Source organism: Choloepus didactylus, chromosome 12 (assembly GCF_015220235.1).
Source record: "Choloepus didactylus isolate mChoDid1 chromosome 12, mChoDid1.pri, whole genome shotgun sequence".
Taxonomy (NCBI): domain Eukaryota; kingdom Metazoa; phylum Chordata; class Mammalia; order Pilosa; family Megalonychidae; genus Choloepus; species Choloepus didactylus.
The window spans coordinates 14,682,627-14,696,721 of record NC_051318.1 but is presented as its reverse complement, the minus strand read 5'-3'; the positions used below and the strand labels follow the sequence as shown (position 1 = coordinate 14,696,721).

General features: G+C 39.8%; 1 protein-coding gene and 1 non-coding gene across 4 annotated transcripts in view; one reads left to right on the top strand and one right to left on the bottom strand.

Annotated features, from left to right (window-relative positions):
- Positions 1–9,686, bottom strand: part of MTMR6 (myotubularin related protein 6) — a 55,798-nt gene extending 46,112 nt beyond the window's left edge. The window contains exon 1 of one of the 3 annotated variants that reach the window (XM_037800064.1): positions 9,507–9,686. In XM_037800064.1, the coding sequence (XP_037655992.1) occupies positions 9,507–9,530 (24 nt within the window). In that variant the 5' untranslated portion in view covers positions 9,531–9,686. The remainder of the gene's footprint in view (positions 1–9,506) is intronic. The other 2 variants (XM_037800066.1, XM_037800065.1) reach the window with 2 other exon arrangements.
- LOC119507509 lies at positions 7,893–7,996 on the top strand. Its single transcript, XR_005211267.1, has one exon. It is a non-coding gene; the product is annotated as a U6 spliceosomal RNA (small nuclear RNA).
- Positions 9,687–14,095: the final 4,409 nt, after the last annotated feature.

Sequence of the window (14,095 nt, the reverse complement as noted above, 5' to 3'; positions counted from 1 at the left end):
TGTCGGTAGCAAGATGTGAGAATAACTAACAGTGCCGAATGGTGCATGAATGAGGTGGAAAGGGGAAGCTCAGAGTCACATATGTCACCAGAAGGAAAGTTAGAGGTCAAAAGATGGGAATGTATAAAACTGAATCCTATGATGGGCAATGTCCATGATTAACTGCACAAATATTAGAAATCTCTTCCATGAACCAGAACAAATGTATGACAGTACAACTAGAAGTTAATCATAGATGGGCATATAGGGAAGAAATATATACCTATTGCAAACTATATACTACAATTAGTAGTATTTCAAACGTTCTTTCATAAACAGTAACAAACGTACTATACCAACACTATGAGTCAACAATTGAGGGGTATTGGTTAGGGATATGGCAGGATTTGAGCTTCCTTTTCTTTTCTTTTTTTTGTTTTTTTTCATCTTTCACTTTTATTTCTTATCCGGAGTAATGAAAAGGCTCTGAAAATTGAACAAAAATTAAGTGTGGTGATGGACACACAGCTATATGAGGGTACCAGGGGCAACTGACTGTACACTTTGGATCTTTGGATAATTGTACGGTATCTGAACAATCTCAATAAAAATTAAAAAAAAAAAAAGTTCACATCTGTAAAACAAAAGTAAACAATTTCTTGAGTCCCAAAATAATAAAAAAAAAGCCAGCAAGTGGTAAAGCAACTTATAATCCAATGTGGTCCAATTTCCAAGCCATAACATCTTTCCACCACTTAGACTGCCTCCACTTGGATGTCTCAGAGTCATGTTAAACATACTGGAAATGAAACTAAGTTCCCCTCTCACTCTTCATATCTGTTCCTAATTCTCTATTTCTGATCTGAGTTGATGTTATCCATCCCCATCAAGTCAACCACACTGGAAATCTGGATATCATTCTATGCCTTTTTCTTGACACTCACATTCAATTAATCACCAATTCCTATCAATTTTAGCCCTTAAACATTTTTTACATCTGTCCCTTCCACCACTATTAAAGTAATTCCTACATTATAATGAAATTATCTGTTCACTTGTCTGTCCCACTAAAGACTACACTATGCTCCAGGGCAAGAACTGTCTCTTATTTCTATCTTAACACCTAATGGATAGTACTTTATACAGTTTACCTGTCAAATAGTAATAGTGCCTGACACAATAAATGTTTGTTGCACTAAGGTGAACTGCCATAGGAGAAAAACAGAAGGGGCCCACAATTTACCAGTGGTCTCTTTTGCTGAGCAAGAGGTTTATTAAATAGGATTTTCCTTCATATCATTATACTATCCCTCATTTCTCTCTCATACATGTTCCCTACACAGTGGGCAAGCAGCAGATATTCACTGAGTAGTAACAAAGTACCAAGTAGACAGATAACTAGTAGAGTGTACAGTTATTATTCACCTGTACTTATTTTTAACGCATGTCCAGATTCTCAGTCCTTTATCCCCAACTTATCACCCAATTAGGGCAAAATCACTCTTTTGCTGGAGCTGGATAGGACAACATAGTTCCTTCTTGCTGGGTCCTATTCAAGATGAGAAATTCAGACTCAATATACTCTTTCCAATCTGTAAGCCAATTTCCTGATTCTCCCTAGTTTCTATATCCAAAATTATCTGAAATTCCTTTTGTTAGGTCTTTAACTTTGGTCAGCTGTATACAAGTTTCAAAGCCTAGATAATCATCTGAATCCATTCCAAAACTTTGCAAAAGTACAAATCCAAGCCCCACTTCAAATCTACTGAATCATCTCAGGAGATGGAGGCCAAGATTTCCTATCTTGGTCATCAGGTCATTCTTACACAACTGTTATTCTTTCTAACTTTAACTCCAAATTAATATTCCTTCTAAATTAACTCAGGTTAGGCTAATTTCCTTCTCTACCTTAGACTCTTATCCCAAACATCTGAGGCCCCAAGCTTGTCCAGTCCTCCCCCTTTTTAAAGGAGCTTATTACAACTCTGACCCTTTAAAATATACAATCTATGACACACGCATAAACATACATCATATCTTTGAAGAACATAGGGTACATAAATGTACAATATCGGGAAATAGTTAACTAATTCTCTCAACAAAATTTACTGGCTATTAACTGACAGTCCAAGCATTATCCTGAGCAAGGTACTTAACCTGTCTGGGTCTCATTTTCTTCATCTGTAAAATAAGGGCAATAATTTTTCCCTCAAAGGGCTGTAGAAAAGTTGAATAACAAAGGGCAGGTACTTAACACAGTTTACCTGTCAAACAGTAAGCAATAAAGTGCTCAAGTAAATGTTCGCAAAAATTACTATTATTTTTAAGCTGGAAAGGTAAATTGAGTCCTGACTATCTTCTGTGCTAAACTATTGTGCAGTTAAGTCAGAATGCAGAAAGGAAGAGGATGTACTTGGAGTTTAAAAAGCATATTCAATATTCTAATATGCTCTATAGTTGGGGAAAAAAAACTATTGTTTTCCAAATATAAATGCTGATAGCAAATATGAACAGAATTTTCTTAATTAGTAGGAACACAGAGAAAATAAGGAATTTTCATTAGAGGAGACAAAACACAATAAGGGAGAGGTATTACATTTTATCTGATGAAAAAGAAACACATGATGAAAAAGAATCTGTGCTCTAGAGGAAAGAATACAAACAAAGGTTTTTAAGCACAGTAGGCCCTGACCAGATACGGTTTTAAGATCACTCCAGTGATAATGTGTTGAAAATGCTGAGTCGGTAAGAAACTGGTAGCAGGGTAATCAAGTAAAAGATTACTGAAGGAATCTAGGGGCGCCTGGGAAAGACACATTAAGGGCCTGGACCAAGCTGTAACAGAGGGAATAAAGAGAAAGCCCATCATGAGATGAAAACAAAACTGGATGTGAGAAAGGAAGAAGAGGAGGAAAAAAAGGTTTCTTAAAGATTTTTTAAATTCGTCAGGCTGGTTGCCGTTCACTAAGATAAGAGTATAGAGAAAGAAAAGTGAGTTTGAAAGAAAAGAAGGCCCATTGTGAATAAAGTAAACTGAGGATTATTTATTGCCTTAGTAGTTGCAAAATTATATTCAAATCAAGAAAATACAATAGCAGAAAATCATCACACAGAACCACTGCAATATAGCACTGTTTGTGTGGATGTGACAGACAAATAAAATTAATCTGAAATTATTAAGTTATTTAAGTCTGAAGTCCTCAAGAAAATAAGAGAATTTCTGAGGAAATACACTGACTATGCTGTTCTTTGCTGCAAATCCTAAAAACAAAAGGAGATCAAATCTTCTTTTTTGCTAAAATCATCAGCATTCAAATTTGAAACCACAGACTTAGCCGATTTCTAGAAACCAACTGCTTCTTTTTATTTCCCCGTTTTATCAAGGAATGGAAAGTACTTCATAGATGTTGCTACAGATTTTCCTGTGTTTTCTTGGAAGTGTTTTCAGTTAGATATTTAGGAAGCAACTATAACACTTTCAGGTCACTGTCTCGGGGGCACTACAGAAACAGTGTCAAGGTCCTTTATTTATAGGTCTCACTAACAGGCAAAAGGTAAATGAGGAAAAGGAAAAAAAGATTATGGGGAAAAAAGAATAAACAAAGAAGAAAAAAATGGGTCAGGGAGAAAGGAACTGGAGGGCATGGTCATGTGAGGAATGGTAAATGCCAACACACATTACCTTAAAGACCCTGATTTGAACTGTTGCCAACTGTGGGCACTAAAATGTACCCTAATGGTCTATACAGGAAGTTCAAATTTCAGCTGAGTGCAAAGTTGGAAATGGAAAGAAGGATCTCCACACACATGCACACACACACACACACACAATCACATTCAGAAAACTCAGACAGCTTCTCCGAGACAGAGAAGTTGCCTCTGGGAAAGAGGAAGTGCCCACTGGCCTTCCTCAATCAAAGTTGTATGACCAACAGTTGTAGTTACTCTACAACTACATGATAATGGATGCCACGGCTACTAAAACAGAAAAGGCACTGTCACAGCTTCTCTGGCTTCTTGTGCTTCCTCCCTATTTAGAAGGCTTAAAATCATTAGTTCACACCCCAGAGCACTGACATCCTGCCAATAATTAGCTATCAAAGAGAAAGCGTACATCAAGCTGTCTCCCAAAAAGTACATAAGCATCACAGGGCAGAGCTTTTATCTTTTTTGTTCACATATACACACCAGTTTCTAGAACAGGGTCTGGCTGCACAAATCGTCAAAAGAAACAGTTGCAGCTTTCCTAATAGAGGAGAGAGTATCTCAGATCATAAATCCAGTGGACACTTTGCAGTCCTATCTTTGCTTTTCTGCTGCACTGGACCCAGCTGATAAATCCATCAACAGTTTCCCATATCACTCAGGGTAAAATCAAAGATTTCACAATGGCCTTCAAGGTCCTACAGTAACTTGTCCAACTTCTCCAACTATGCTCACCTTCACTCACTCTGCCCTATCCACACTGGCCTTTTTACTGGTTCTCAGCAAATGGGCATCCTGGACATAAGGTTTTTGCCCTCCACCTAGGATGCTCTACCCCCAGATACAAAAATGGCTCGCTCTCTCACCACCTTCAAATCTGTGCTCAATTGTCACCTCTGTATGGGCTTCCCTAACTTTCCTATTTAAAATTGTACTCTGTCAACCCCACCCTGGCACTTTCCATAGCACTTGCTTGCTTTATTTTTAATACATGGCATTTACCACCATTTAACAAATGATATATTTGACTTATTAATTCTGCTTATTGTTATGCCTCCCCCAACTAGAAAATAAGTTTTCTAAAGAAAGGGACTTTTGTCTGATTTGTTCACTGCCATTTCTCTAGTACCTGGAACAGTGTCCAGCCCACAGCAGGCACTCAATCATTTCATTTGCTGGAGCAGAGAAGGAGGAAGCAGAGAAGAAAATTAGAAGGGAAAACTCCTTCCTTCCCATCTGTGATTCACTCTCCTCCAATTTTATCCTTAATACTCTTTCTCAGGATCCTTTTCCTTTGCCTGCCCCTTTTTAAGTGGTAAGGTCCCCCAGGACTCTAAACTTCGCACTCTTTTCTACACTGTTTCCTTGAATAAACTCATCCACATAGAAAATGTCAACTATTACCTACACACTGACAACTCCCAAATTTATTCTCCTGGGCCAGATCTTTTCCCTAGCTCTAGACTCTCATAATCAGCTAGCTACCAGACAATATTCTAATGCCTAAATTTCTCCCAACTACCTTCTCCTCTCTGTTCTACTCACACTGCCCTAACCCACTTCTAAAACCCCTTAATTAGAAAATTATTATGTGAAGCAGTGGAGTATAGTGGGTAAGAGAACAAGCCTGATATTAGAAAGACCTGGCCAGATTCAAGTACCCAATGCTACCACTTCCTTACTAGGGCTAACTGTGTGAGCCAGGACGAGTTATTTAATCTCCGCAAGCTTCAGTTTTCTCATCTGTAAAATGCGGATGATGTTACTGATGGGCAAAATAGCCCTCTACTTGGGGAAAATGTGTTCCGGTGCTCCTCAAAACCTATTGGCTCCTGTTTCATAGAAAATTAAGATATTAGTTTCTCCTTATTCTTGGTCCATTCTTAGTTTTATGTGTCCTAACCTCTTTGTAACAGATAGCCAATATTTGTATACCTAAATACATTATCTCACATTCTGATGACAAAAAGTTGGAGCATACTAAGATCAAATTGTACATTACTTTTGGAATAACTCAGCTTGAGATTTTAGTGGGACATTCCATTCTTTAACAAACTCTAGGAAGCAAAGCTTTTCACATATGGCTTAGGAAAACATTCTTCCATTCTGTAAAGTTCCACTCACAGATAGTACATCATTTGACATCAATATATGATGTCAGCCAAAGTCCTGGAGCCTGGCAGGGAAAGAACAAAGACAGAATAAAAAAGATCTGTCTCTGCATATTTCTCATTGTTTCTCAGCAGGACTATCTCACTATGGCAAAATGAAAGCTCAAGTGAAAGGCAGCAGTTACGCTGTTCCTAAGTATAGCTTGGAAATGCTCTTTAGAAATTCAAATTCAGAGACTTGACACTGTTTATTGATGCTATACAGCTAGTAAACCAAATGTGACCAAAACAGGATGATATAAATGTTCCTGAATGTTCAAACTCTAAAGCTACTGAATTAATACTCAGCTAAAATACTTTATCTGGTAGATCTCTGGCTAGCAAGATATAAAATAAACAATGATCCTAAACAATACAATAAATTATAATAGTACATAAATATTACTTACTTACATCAAGAAGAGGTTTGGGGAAGAAAATGCTCTTAGAACTACAGTCAGGATTTATTTCTGAAGTAATTTTAATACAAATTTAACAATTAGACTAAAACTAGAGAAGCAGTGAAAAAAGCACATGTAGTCTGGAGTTAAGACAAACCTTAGTTTAAATCCCAATTCTACCCCGCATGAACTAACTGAGCAAGTTACTTAAGCTCTCTAAACCTATTTCCTCCTCATCTGTAAATGGAGATGATAATACCCAACTGGCAGGGTTATTTAGAAGATGAGTAATAATCTTTATAAATTAACATATTTGTGAAATTGTAAATACTGTGAAATTAACATAACATTGTATAATTGACTATATTGAAACACAGTTACTCAACAAATAGTAATTATTACTTTTCAAATACAGTTAAAGACAGAACAAAGTACTAGTCCCATCATACAGTCAATTCCTCACCATACTTACTAAACAACATAAGAGTTCAAAACAGCTAATAAACCCAAAGCAATTCATTTTTGGTCTCGAAATATTTCCAATTATTTTTGCTGCAAATTAACTATGTTCAGATGAAGGCTCTGATGACAGAAAGAAATAGTTGGTGATACTCAAATCAATCTTTTAGGAATAAGTTATTTCCCCAATACTCTTAATAACTGAAGAAAATGTTATAGCATGTACAATTATCAGAGGGTATTATGAGGTTCATGTCTTTCTTGCTCACTTTTATATACCCAGTGTCCAGAGCAGTGGTGGCACATAATAAGTACCTAATGATTATTTGTTTAATCATGGTCTACATACTCCCATTTAAGATTATTCCAGAGTAGTGGGCCAATGCTAGAAAAATAACCCAAAGTAATGTAAGAGCACACTTGAGTAATAATTTTAATAGAAAATTAGTCAGAAATCTTGTAGTCTTTAAAAGGCATAAAGAGGCCTTACTAAACCAGCTGCATAGGCCCACTGTGAAAAATGTAAGACTAAATCAGAAGATTAATTGAAAAAGCCCATCAGCTTACAAGGAGGAACATCAGACCAAAATGAAAATCACCAGCAATGATCATCAAGGAAATAATAAGAAGGGCTTTAGTTGTTATAACAAATTTATATAGTTATAAACAAATTTATATTTTCATTATAAATTTAAGGAGAACAGGCTTAAAATACGCCAAGGGACTCTAAAGCTTTTCCAACTTTCTGTTCACTCTTATCACCTGGGAATGAGATGTGTTCTAGTCTATAAAATTCAGTTCACTTTTACTGGCTTTCTACTGTGTCTTATGGGCTGTTGCAAGCATTTTGGAAGATGCAAAGAGGAGATTCAATGTGGTACAGAAAGAAGCCATGGGCACACAACTACTATATTACACACCTGGAATCAAGGAATCAGGACAAGAACCTGATCTGATTCCTACTCTAATCCTCTTTTTTACCTTTGCACCTTCTACTAGTTTGGTTATGTACTTAACCACCCTCCTAATTTCAAATTTTAAGTGCCAGCAGCTTGAAACCCAGACTTACTCCTACCTTTCTTCTCTTAATTTAAAAAACAGAATTTTTTTAAAAGGGAGATCATTTTTAGCATCTGTAATTTTATTCTGTAATACTATATGCCATATTTTAAAAAGCACTATTAAAAATCCATGTGCAGTGCTCGCTTCGGCAGCACATATACTAAAATTGGAACGATACAAAGATCAGCATGGCCCCTGCACAAGGATGACACGCAAATTCGTGAAGCGTTCCATATTTTTGTTAGCATCATCAGTGAGGTCATATTGATATCAGGTACTCCCTGATATGATGTAATGTGAAGGGCACCTCACTTCTGTGGTGCTTTTCCCCCAAAATTACAATCCCCTTATAAGCATCAGAAAATATCAGAAAAACCCAAATTGAGGGGCATTCTACAAAATACCTGACCAGTACTCTTCAAAAGTGTTAAGGTCTAGAATACAAAGAAAGACTAAGAAACTGTTAGCATACAGAGACATGATGAATAAATGCAGTGTGGTGTCTTAGATTGGATTCTGGAACAGAAAAGAGACATTAGTGGGAACACTGGTGAAATCCATATAAAGTCTGTAGTTTATTTAATTGTACTGTATCAATATTAACTTCTTAATTTTGACAAATGTACCATGGTGATCTAAGATTGGCATTAGGGGAAACTGAATGAAGGGTACACAGAAAGCACTCTGTACTATTTTTGTAACTTTCCTGTAAATCTAAAATTACTCCAAAATAAAAGGGTTATTTAAAAAAAAAAAAAAATCCATGTGCAGTTTAAAAGATTTGTGAAACGTTTTAAAGACATGGATCTCAAATTCTCCTTGGAACAAATCAAGATAACTTATGTCTTCTATTTTTCTAAATGAAAGGCTAACTTTAAGATGGGTAACAACGGGCTGACAATTTTAACAAAACACTGGAAGTCGAAGTTCGCAGGTGGGTTCTCCTCCTGATTCTGTTAGGCTGTAAGTGATCTTGAAATCATGTCAATTCTTCTAGTCTCAATTTATGTTTTTCTCCTTCCCAAGCTGAAGTTTAACTTAAATGCTGGTAATCAGGTAATAGTTTATGTCATTTCGTTCAGTTTTAATATTTTATTTGTAACGGTATCATAGGCATATTTGTTCTCCAAATAAATGTCTTTCACACACAAAAATTAAGCATGGGATTTAATAAGTTCAACTGAAGAACCGTTCCAACAAAGCCATTAAAAATGTGGGGTAATATTTATCCCTTCCCTATAACTTCTCTTTAAGGTGACTACTGGCACTTAAGACAGTGACACAAGTTTGAAGCACAGAGACGGAAACACCAAATCTAAACGACTGGGCACCGAGACAAGAAAGTGTGACACGGGACGATTAAAAGTGAACAAGGAAGTGATACAGCATCGAATTATTAATTTGGGGACCAACAGATTTTCCGATCTATGAGGCGGCAAATGATTAAAAGCCCGTTGGTTAAAACAGCGGGGATGTTGGCCTCCATCCACATTTTACCCAAGAAAGTGCAGCGCTGCGAGGCCGGCCACCAATATCCCCGGGACTTGGATCCCCCAAGCAGCCCACACCATCTGCATGCACCCCAACACCAGGGACGGAGACAGACCACCACTCCGGATAGACCGAGCGGCCGCAGCACACCCCCTGCCAAGCCGTTCCTGGTCTCTCTAGACCAGGACGCAGCCAGGCCCGTCAGCCCGAGGCAGGCCCCGGCCGGCCGGAAGCGAATGGCTCGCCCACGCCCGACTACCTTGGTCGTCCGGATGTGCTCCATGCCGAGGAGAGGTCCGCCTGCAGCCCACCTCACAGGCGTACCATGAAGTAAGAGTAACCTGGCGGCGACAGCGACCGACAATCGCTGGCTCTGCCTCGGTCGGTCACCCCGCCCCTGGCCCGCGTCCACTGCGCAGGCGCGGCCAGCGAGCGCCGTCTCCTAGAAACGCTTCCCGAAACCCCGCGGCCACCGAGCGGCAGAGCGTTCCCGAGGGAGAGCGTCGTACTGGTGCGCCCGGGCTCGCCGCGAGTCCCACAGCGCCCCCTGCGCGTGGAGGGACAATATGGCTCGCCACCCCTCAGCTAAGGTGGTCCTTTGTCTTCCAGCTGGCAGAGGGCGTGGAGTGCATGGGTGTCAGGGGGGTCCAGAAAAGACTTTCTCCACCCAAGACTGGATCCTGAGGACATAAGTGGGTAAAGAGCATATGGGAGGTGAGGCGAGATTGGATGGCACAGGAGACCATCACCATACCGGGGAACAGCACTAAATTTAAATAGTTTCTCTTTAGTATGAGTTAGAATTCTAGTTAAAAGAATTTATTCTAAAGAAATAATAAGATATATTCAATCTGTCTTATTCATAAGAGAGGAAAATATGAAACAATCAAATGCACCAGTACTAGAGGATTACTTAGGCAGATCATGGCATGTTCTTACAATGTTAGTATTTAAAAGCCTGCTGTAGAGTGATTTTACATAATAAAAATGTTGACGCCGTGTTACTGAAAGAAGAGAAAGTTGACTACTGAGCAGTAGGTACAGTGTGAACATGTTTTGTAATTTTTTTTTTTTTTTTGTAACAAAAAATTAGCATTTATAGGTGGTAAGATTACAGGTGATTTTTGTAATTCCTCTGTGTCAGAGGTCTGGATAGATTTTGCCTCTCTGGGGACATTTGGCAATATTTCGAGCCATTTTTTGTTATCACAACTGGTCATTTTCCTTGGAAAATTGATTATGGGTGGGAGGAGGGAGTGTGACTGGTGTCTGTTGAGTGCAGGCCAAGGCTGCTGCTAAATATCCTACAATGCACAGGACAGCCCTCCACAACAAAAAATTACCTGATTCAGGGTGTCAATAGTGCAGAGGTGGAGAAACCTTGCCCTCTGTTTTCCAAGTGTTCTGAACTAAGCAGTTTCACTTTTATAATTAGAAAATTTATTCTTAAAAGTCAAGGAAGGGGGTGGGGGGAGAGATGACAGCATAGAGAGGAGTGGAATTTAGTTAGTCCTCTAGAGCAACTAGTAAATAGCCAGGAACAGCTAGTAAATAGCCTGAACAACTGCTGAGAGACAACTGTGACTGTCCACACATCAAACACCAGCTTGGAATGGGTGGGAGGGCTGAGAGTGCAGCATAAAAACTGTAAGTAAAAACTGCAGAACCATGCTGGGAGCTCCCTCACTCCATGGCAGGCTGAGCTGCAAAACCTTGCTGTGGGAGAAAGCAGCAATCCTTGTTGAGAGCAAGCAAGTATAGCTCAACCTAGCTCCAACTGGGGTTTTAATTAACAAATGTGGACTGCTAAGTACAAGCTACAAACATACACAAACCCCTAACAAGCAGCAAAGTACTCTGAGATTGCTCCCAGTTAAGAGGAGGTGGGACTGATGGGAAAAAAATACAGAGGCTTTTGGAGATGACTGTGGTTAGAATACTCAAAAAAGCCTGTGTCCCAAGGAAAGGAGCACAGAAGACCAGGCACTATCTGGCTGATAGGCAAAACTGGGGGCTAGAGACTTACTTTGAAAAGGGGCTTTCTTTCCCCTTTTTTCTCTCTCTCAGTCTGAGTGGCTCACTGGAGAGAGCCTCATGCATTTTCAGCTCTCAGTGCTCTGACCCAGGCAGGGGTGGAGCTAACAGAGAGACAAAGGAGTAATTCAAGTGCAAAAGATAACACCCTAGGGGGTGTGTCTTCTTTATGAGGAGGGAAAGGCTTCTTTTTTTTTTTCTCCTTTTTTTCTCTGACTTCTTATATTTTTGCACTTCAGTAGCCCCCTGGGAAGGGTGGAATTGAAGCTGTTGGAAAGTAGCTATCCAGACAATAGCCTAAAGCACTAGGCAAGGCTTGGGGGCTGGGGAAGGGCTTTAAAAGGGGGTTTTTTTCTTTACCTTTTTCTTTCTCTTTTCTTTAAAGTAGGTATTCCAAGTAGCTCTTTACAGAAAGCTGGGCTCTGGGAAGAGGGGCACATAGAAGCAGGCACCCATTCTTTGGCTCCAAAAAGACTTCGGTTTTTTTTCTACATTTTATCCATTTTCTATTCACAGTTTCTGACTCCTTATCTTTTTACATTTCATTAGCCTCCTGGAAAGGATGTAATTAAAGCTGTTGGAGAGTAACTGTCCAGACAGTAGCCTAAAACAGTAGGCAAGTCTTGAGGGCTGGGGAAGGGCCTTAAAAAGGGATTTCTTTTTTTTCTCTCTCTCTCTTTCTTTTTCTTCTTCTTTTTTTTTTTTTAAAATAACTATTCTAAGTAGCTCTTTACAGAAAGTATGGTCCAGCTCAATTGGCAGCCCTTCTTCAAAGAACTCAGACCCCAGGGCTGGAAATCAGAAACCAGCTTCAGTCAGCCATGCCCCCAACAGGGACAGAGTCATCCAGAAAACTAAAGGCACTACACCTCTTTACACTGATGGGGGAGTTGTGGGCTGGCAAAGACCACCTGCTGGACAGGATAGGAAAAGCACAGAGTCTAAATGCTTTGCAGGAGGGTCTCATTCTCAGGGAAACTCTATATCTTCCTCCTGAGACCTGGGCCTCTCTGGACTGGGAAAACCTGACTGAGGTTGACCACATACGAGGAGACCCTCTCACAAAAACATAGATGCAGGATAAGAAACAGAAAAACAAGAGGTGAAAAATACTGGTCTACTAAATAGAACCTAAGTTAGACATCTAGAATAAGTTGAACTGAACACCAAAGGTTAGAGAACAAACCAACCAACAACAAAACCCTAGGTAAAAGAGTGAAAATGAGCTCCAGAATAAACTAATCAAGAAAATGAGATGAGACCACAGCCTAACAGGGAAATGATTATTGTAGTAGTCCCTAGATTGCAAGCTCTTACAGCAGTCAAATATGTTCCTGAATTGTAATGGCTGTCTCCAAACTCTGAGATGTTGATCCCTTAATGTATAACCTGATTGATCTCTGGAACATTGGATATCTGTGTTACACCTGAAACTCAGAGCTAGAGCTCGGCAGATATGAATGTCAGTATTAACGCATACAGCAACTGTTAAAAAAAAAAAAAAAAAAAAAAAAAAGCTGAAATAGAGCCCAGACTTCAATTAGAGATATGAATAAAGCAGATCTGGTTAAGACTAGAGTAAAGGGGGCCAAGGGGTAAAGGTTGAAATGGACTGTGTTCAAACTTCAACTTCTGTATGAGACCAAGGGAAGAGATGTTTATTTGGTGTAGGATCTATATTTTCTAAACAATATAACTTCTCCAGTCAGTTTGTTCAAACACTACAATTACATGGAACTTTGAATAGTAAGTGAGCTATGGTAGGTCTGTATAGGTTAGAATGAAATAGCAACACATCCTAAAGTAATTTGGGCGGAGAATAAAAATATATATTCAGAGCCCCCCTGAAAAGCTGGGGGAGAATGCAGAGGTGTTGGACTTCCTCACCTGGATTGTTGCTGATGTTCTCACAAACACTGGGGACTGACAGCTTGATGTGCTGAGCCCTCTGTCTTGGGGCTGGCCCCTGTGAAGCTTGTTGCTGCAAGGAGAGGCTAAACCTGCTTGTAATTGTGCCTAAGAGTCTCCCCCTGAGTGCCTCTTTGTTGCTCTGATGTGGCCCTCTCCCTCTGACTAAGCCACCTTGGCGGGTGATCTCGCTGCCCTCCCCCCTACATGGGATCTGACTCCCAGGGGTGTAAATCTCCCTGGCGATGCAGGATATGACTCCCAGGGATGAATCTGGACCCGACATTGGGGGATCGAGAACATCTTCTTGACCAAAAGGGGGATGTGAAATGTAACAAAATAAAGCTCCAGTGGCTGAGAGATTTCAGATGGAGTTGAGAGGTCACTCTGGTGGACAGTCTTACCCACTATATAGATAACACTTTTTAGGTTGTAGTATACTGGAATAGCTAGAAGTAAATACCCGAAACTACCAAACTCCAACCCAGTAGCCTTGACTCTTGAAGACAATTATATAACAATGTAGCTTACAAGGGGTGACAGTGTGATTGTGAAAACCCTGTGCATTGTACTCCCTTTATCCATTGTATGGATGGATGAGTAGAAAAATGGGGACAAAACCTAAGTGAAAAATAGGGTGGGTTGGAGGGGGTGATTTGGGTGTTCTTTTTTTATTTTTATTTTTTATTCTGATTCCTTCTGGTGTAAGGAAAATGTTCAAAAATAGATTGGGGTGGAGTGGCAGCATCTGCTGATTGTGTTCCAAGATGACAGAGTGGGGAAAGATGTTTGCTCTTCTGGAACAGCCTATTTCAGCCCTTTCCTTTGATTACCCGTGGCGCGGAGAGTCAGGGCGGCGGCTGCGGCAGCAAGGGCAGCGGTGGTGGCAGCAGCAGCTGCAGTGAC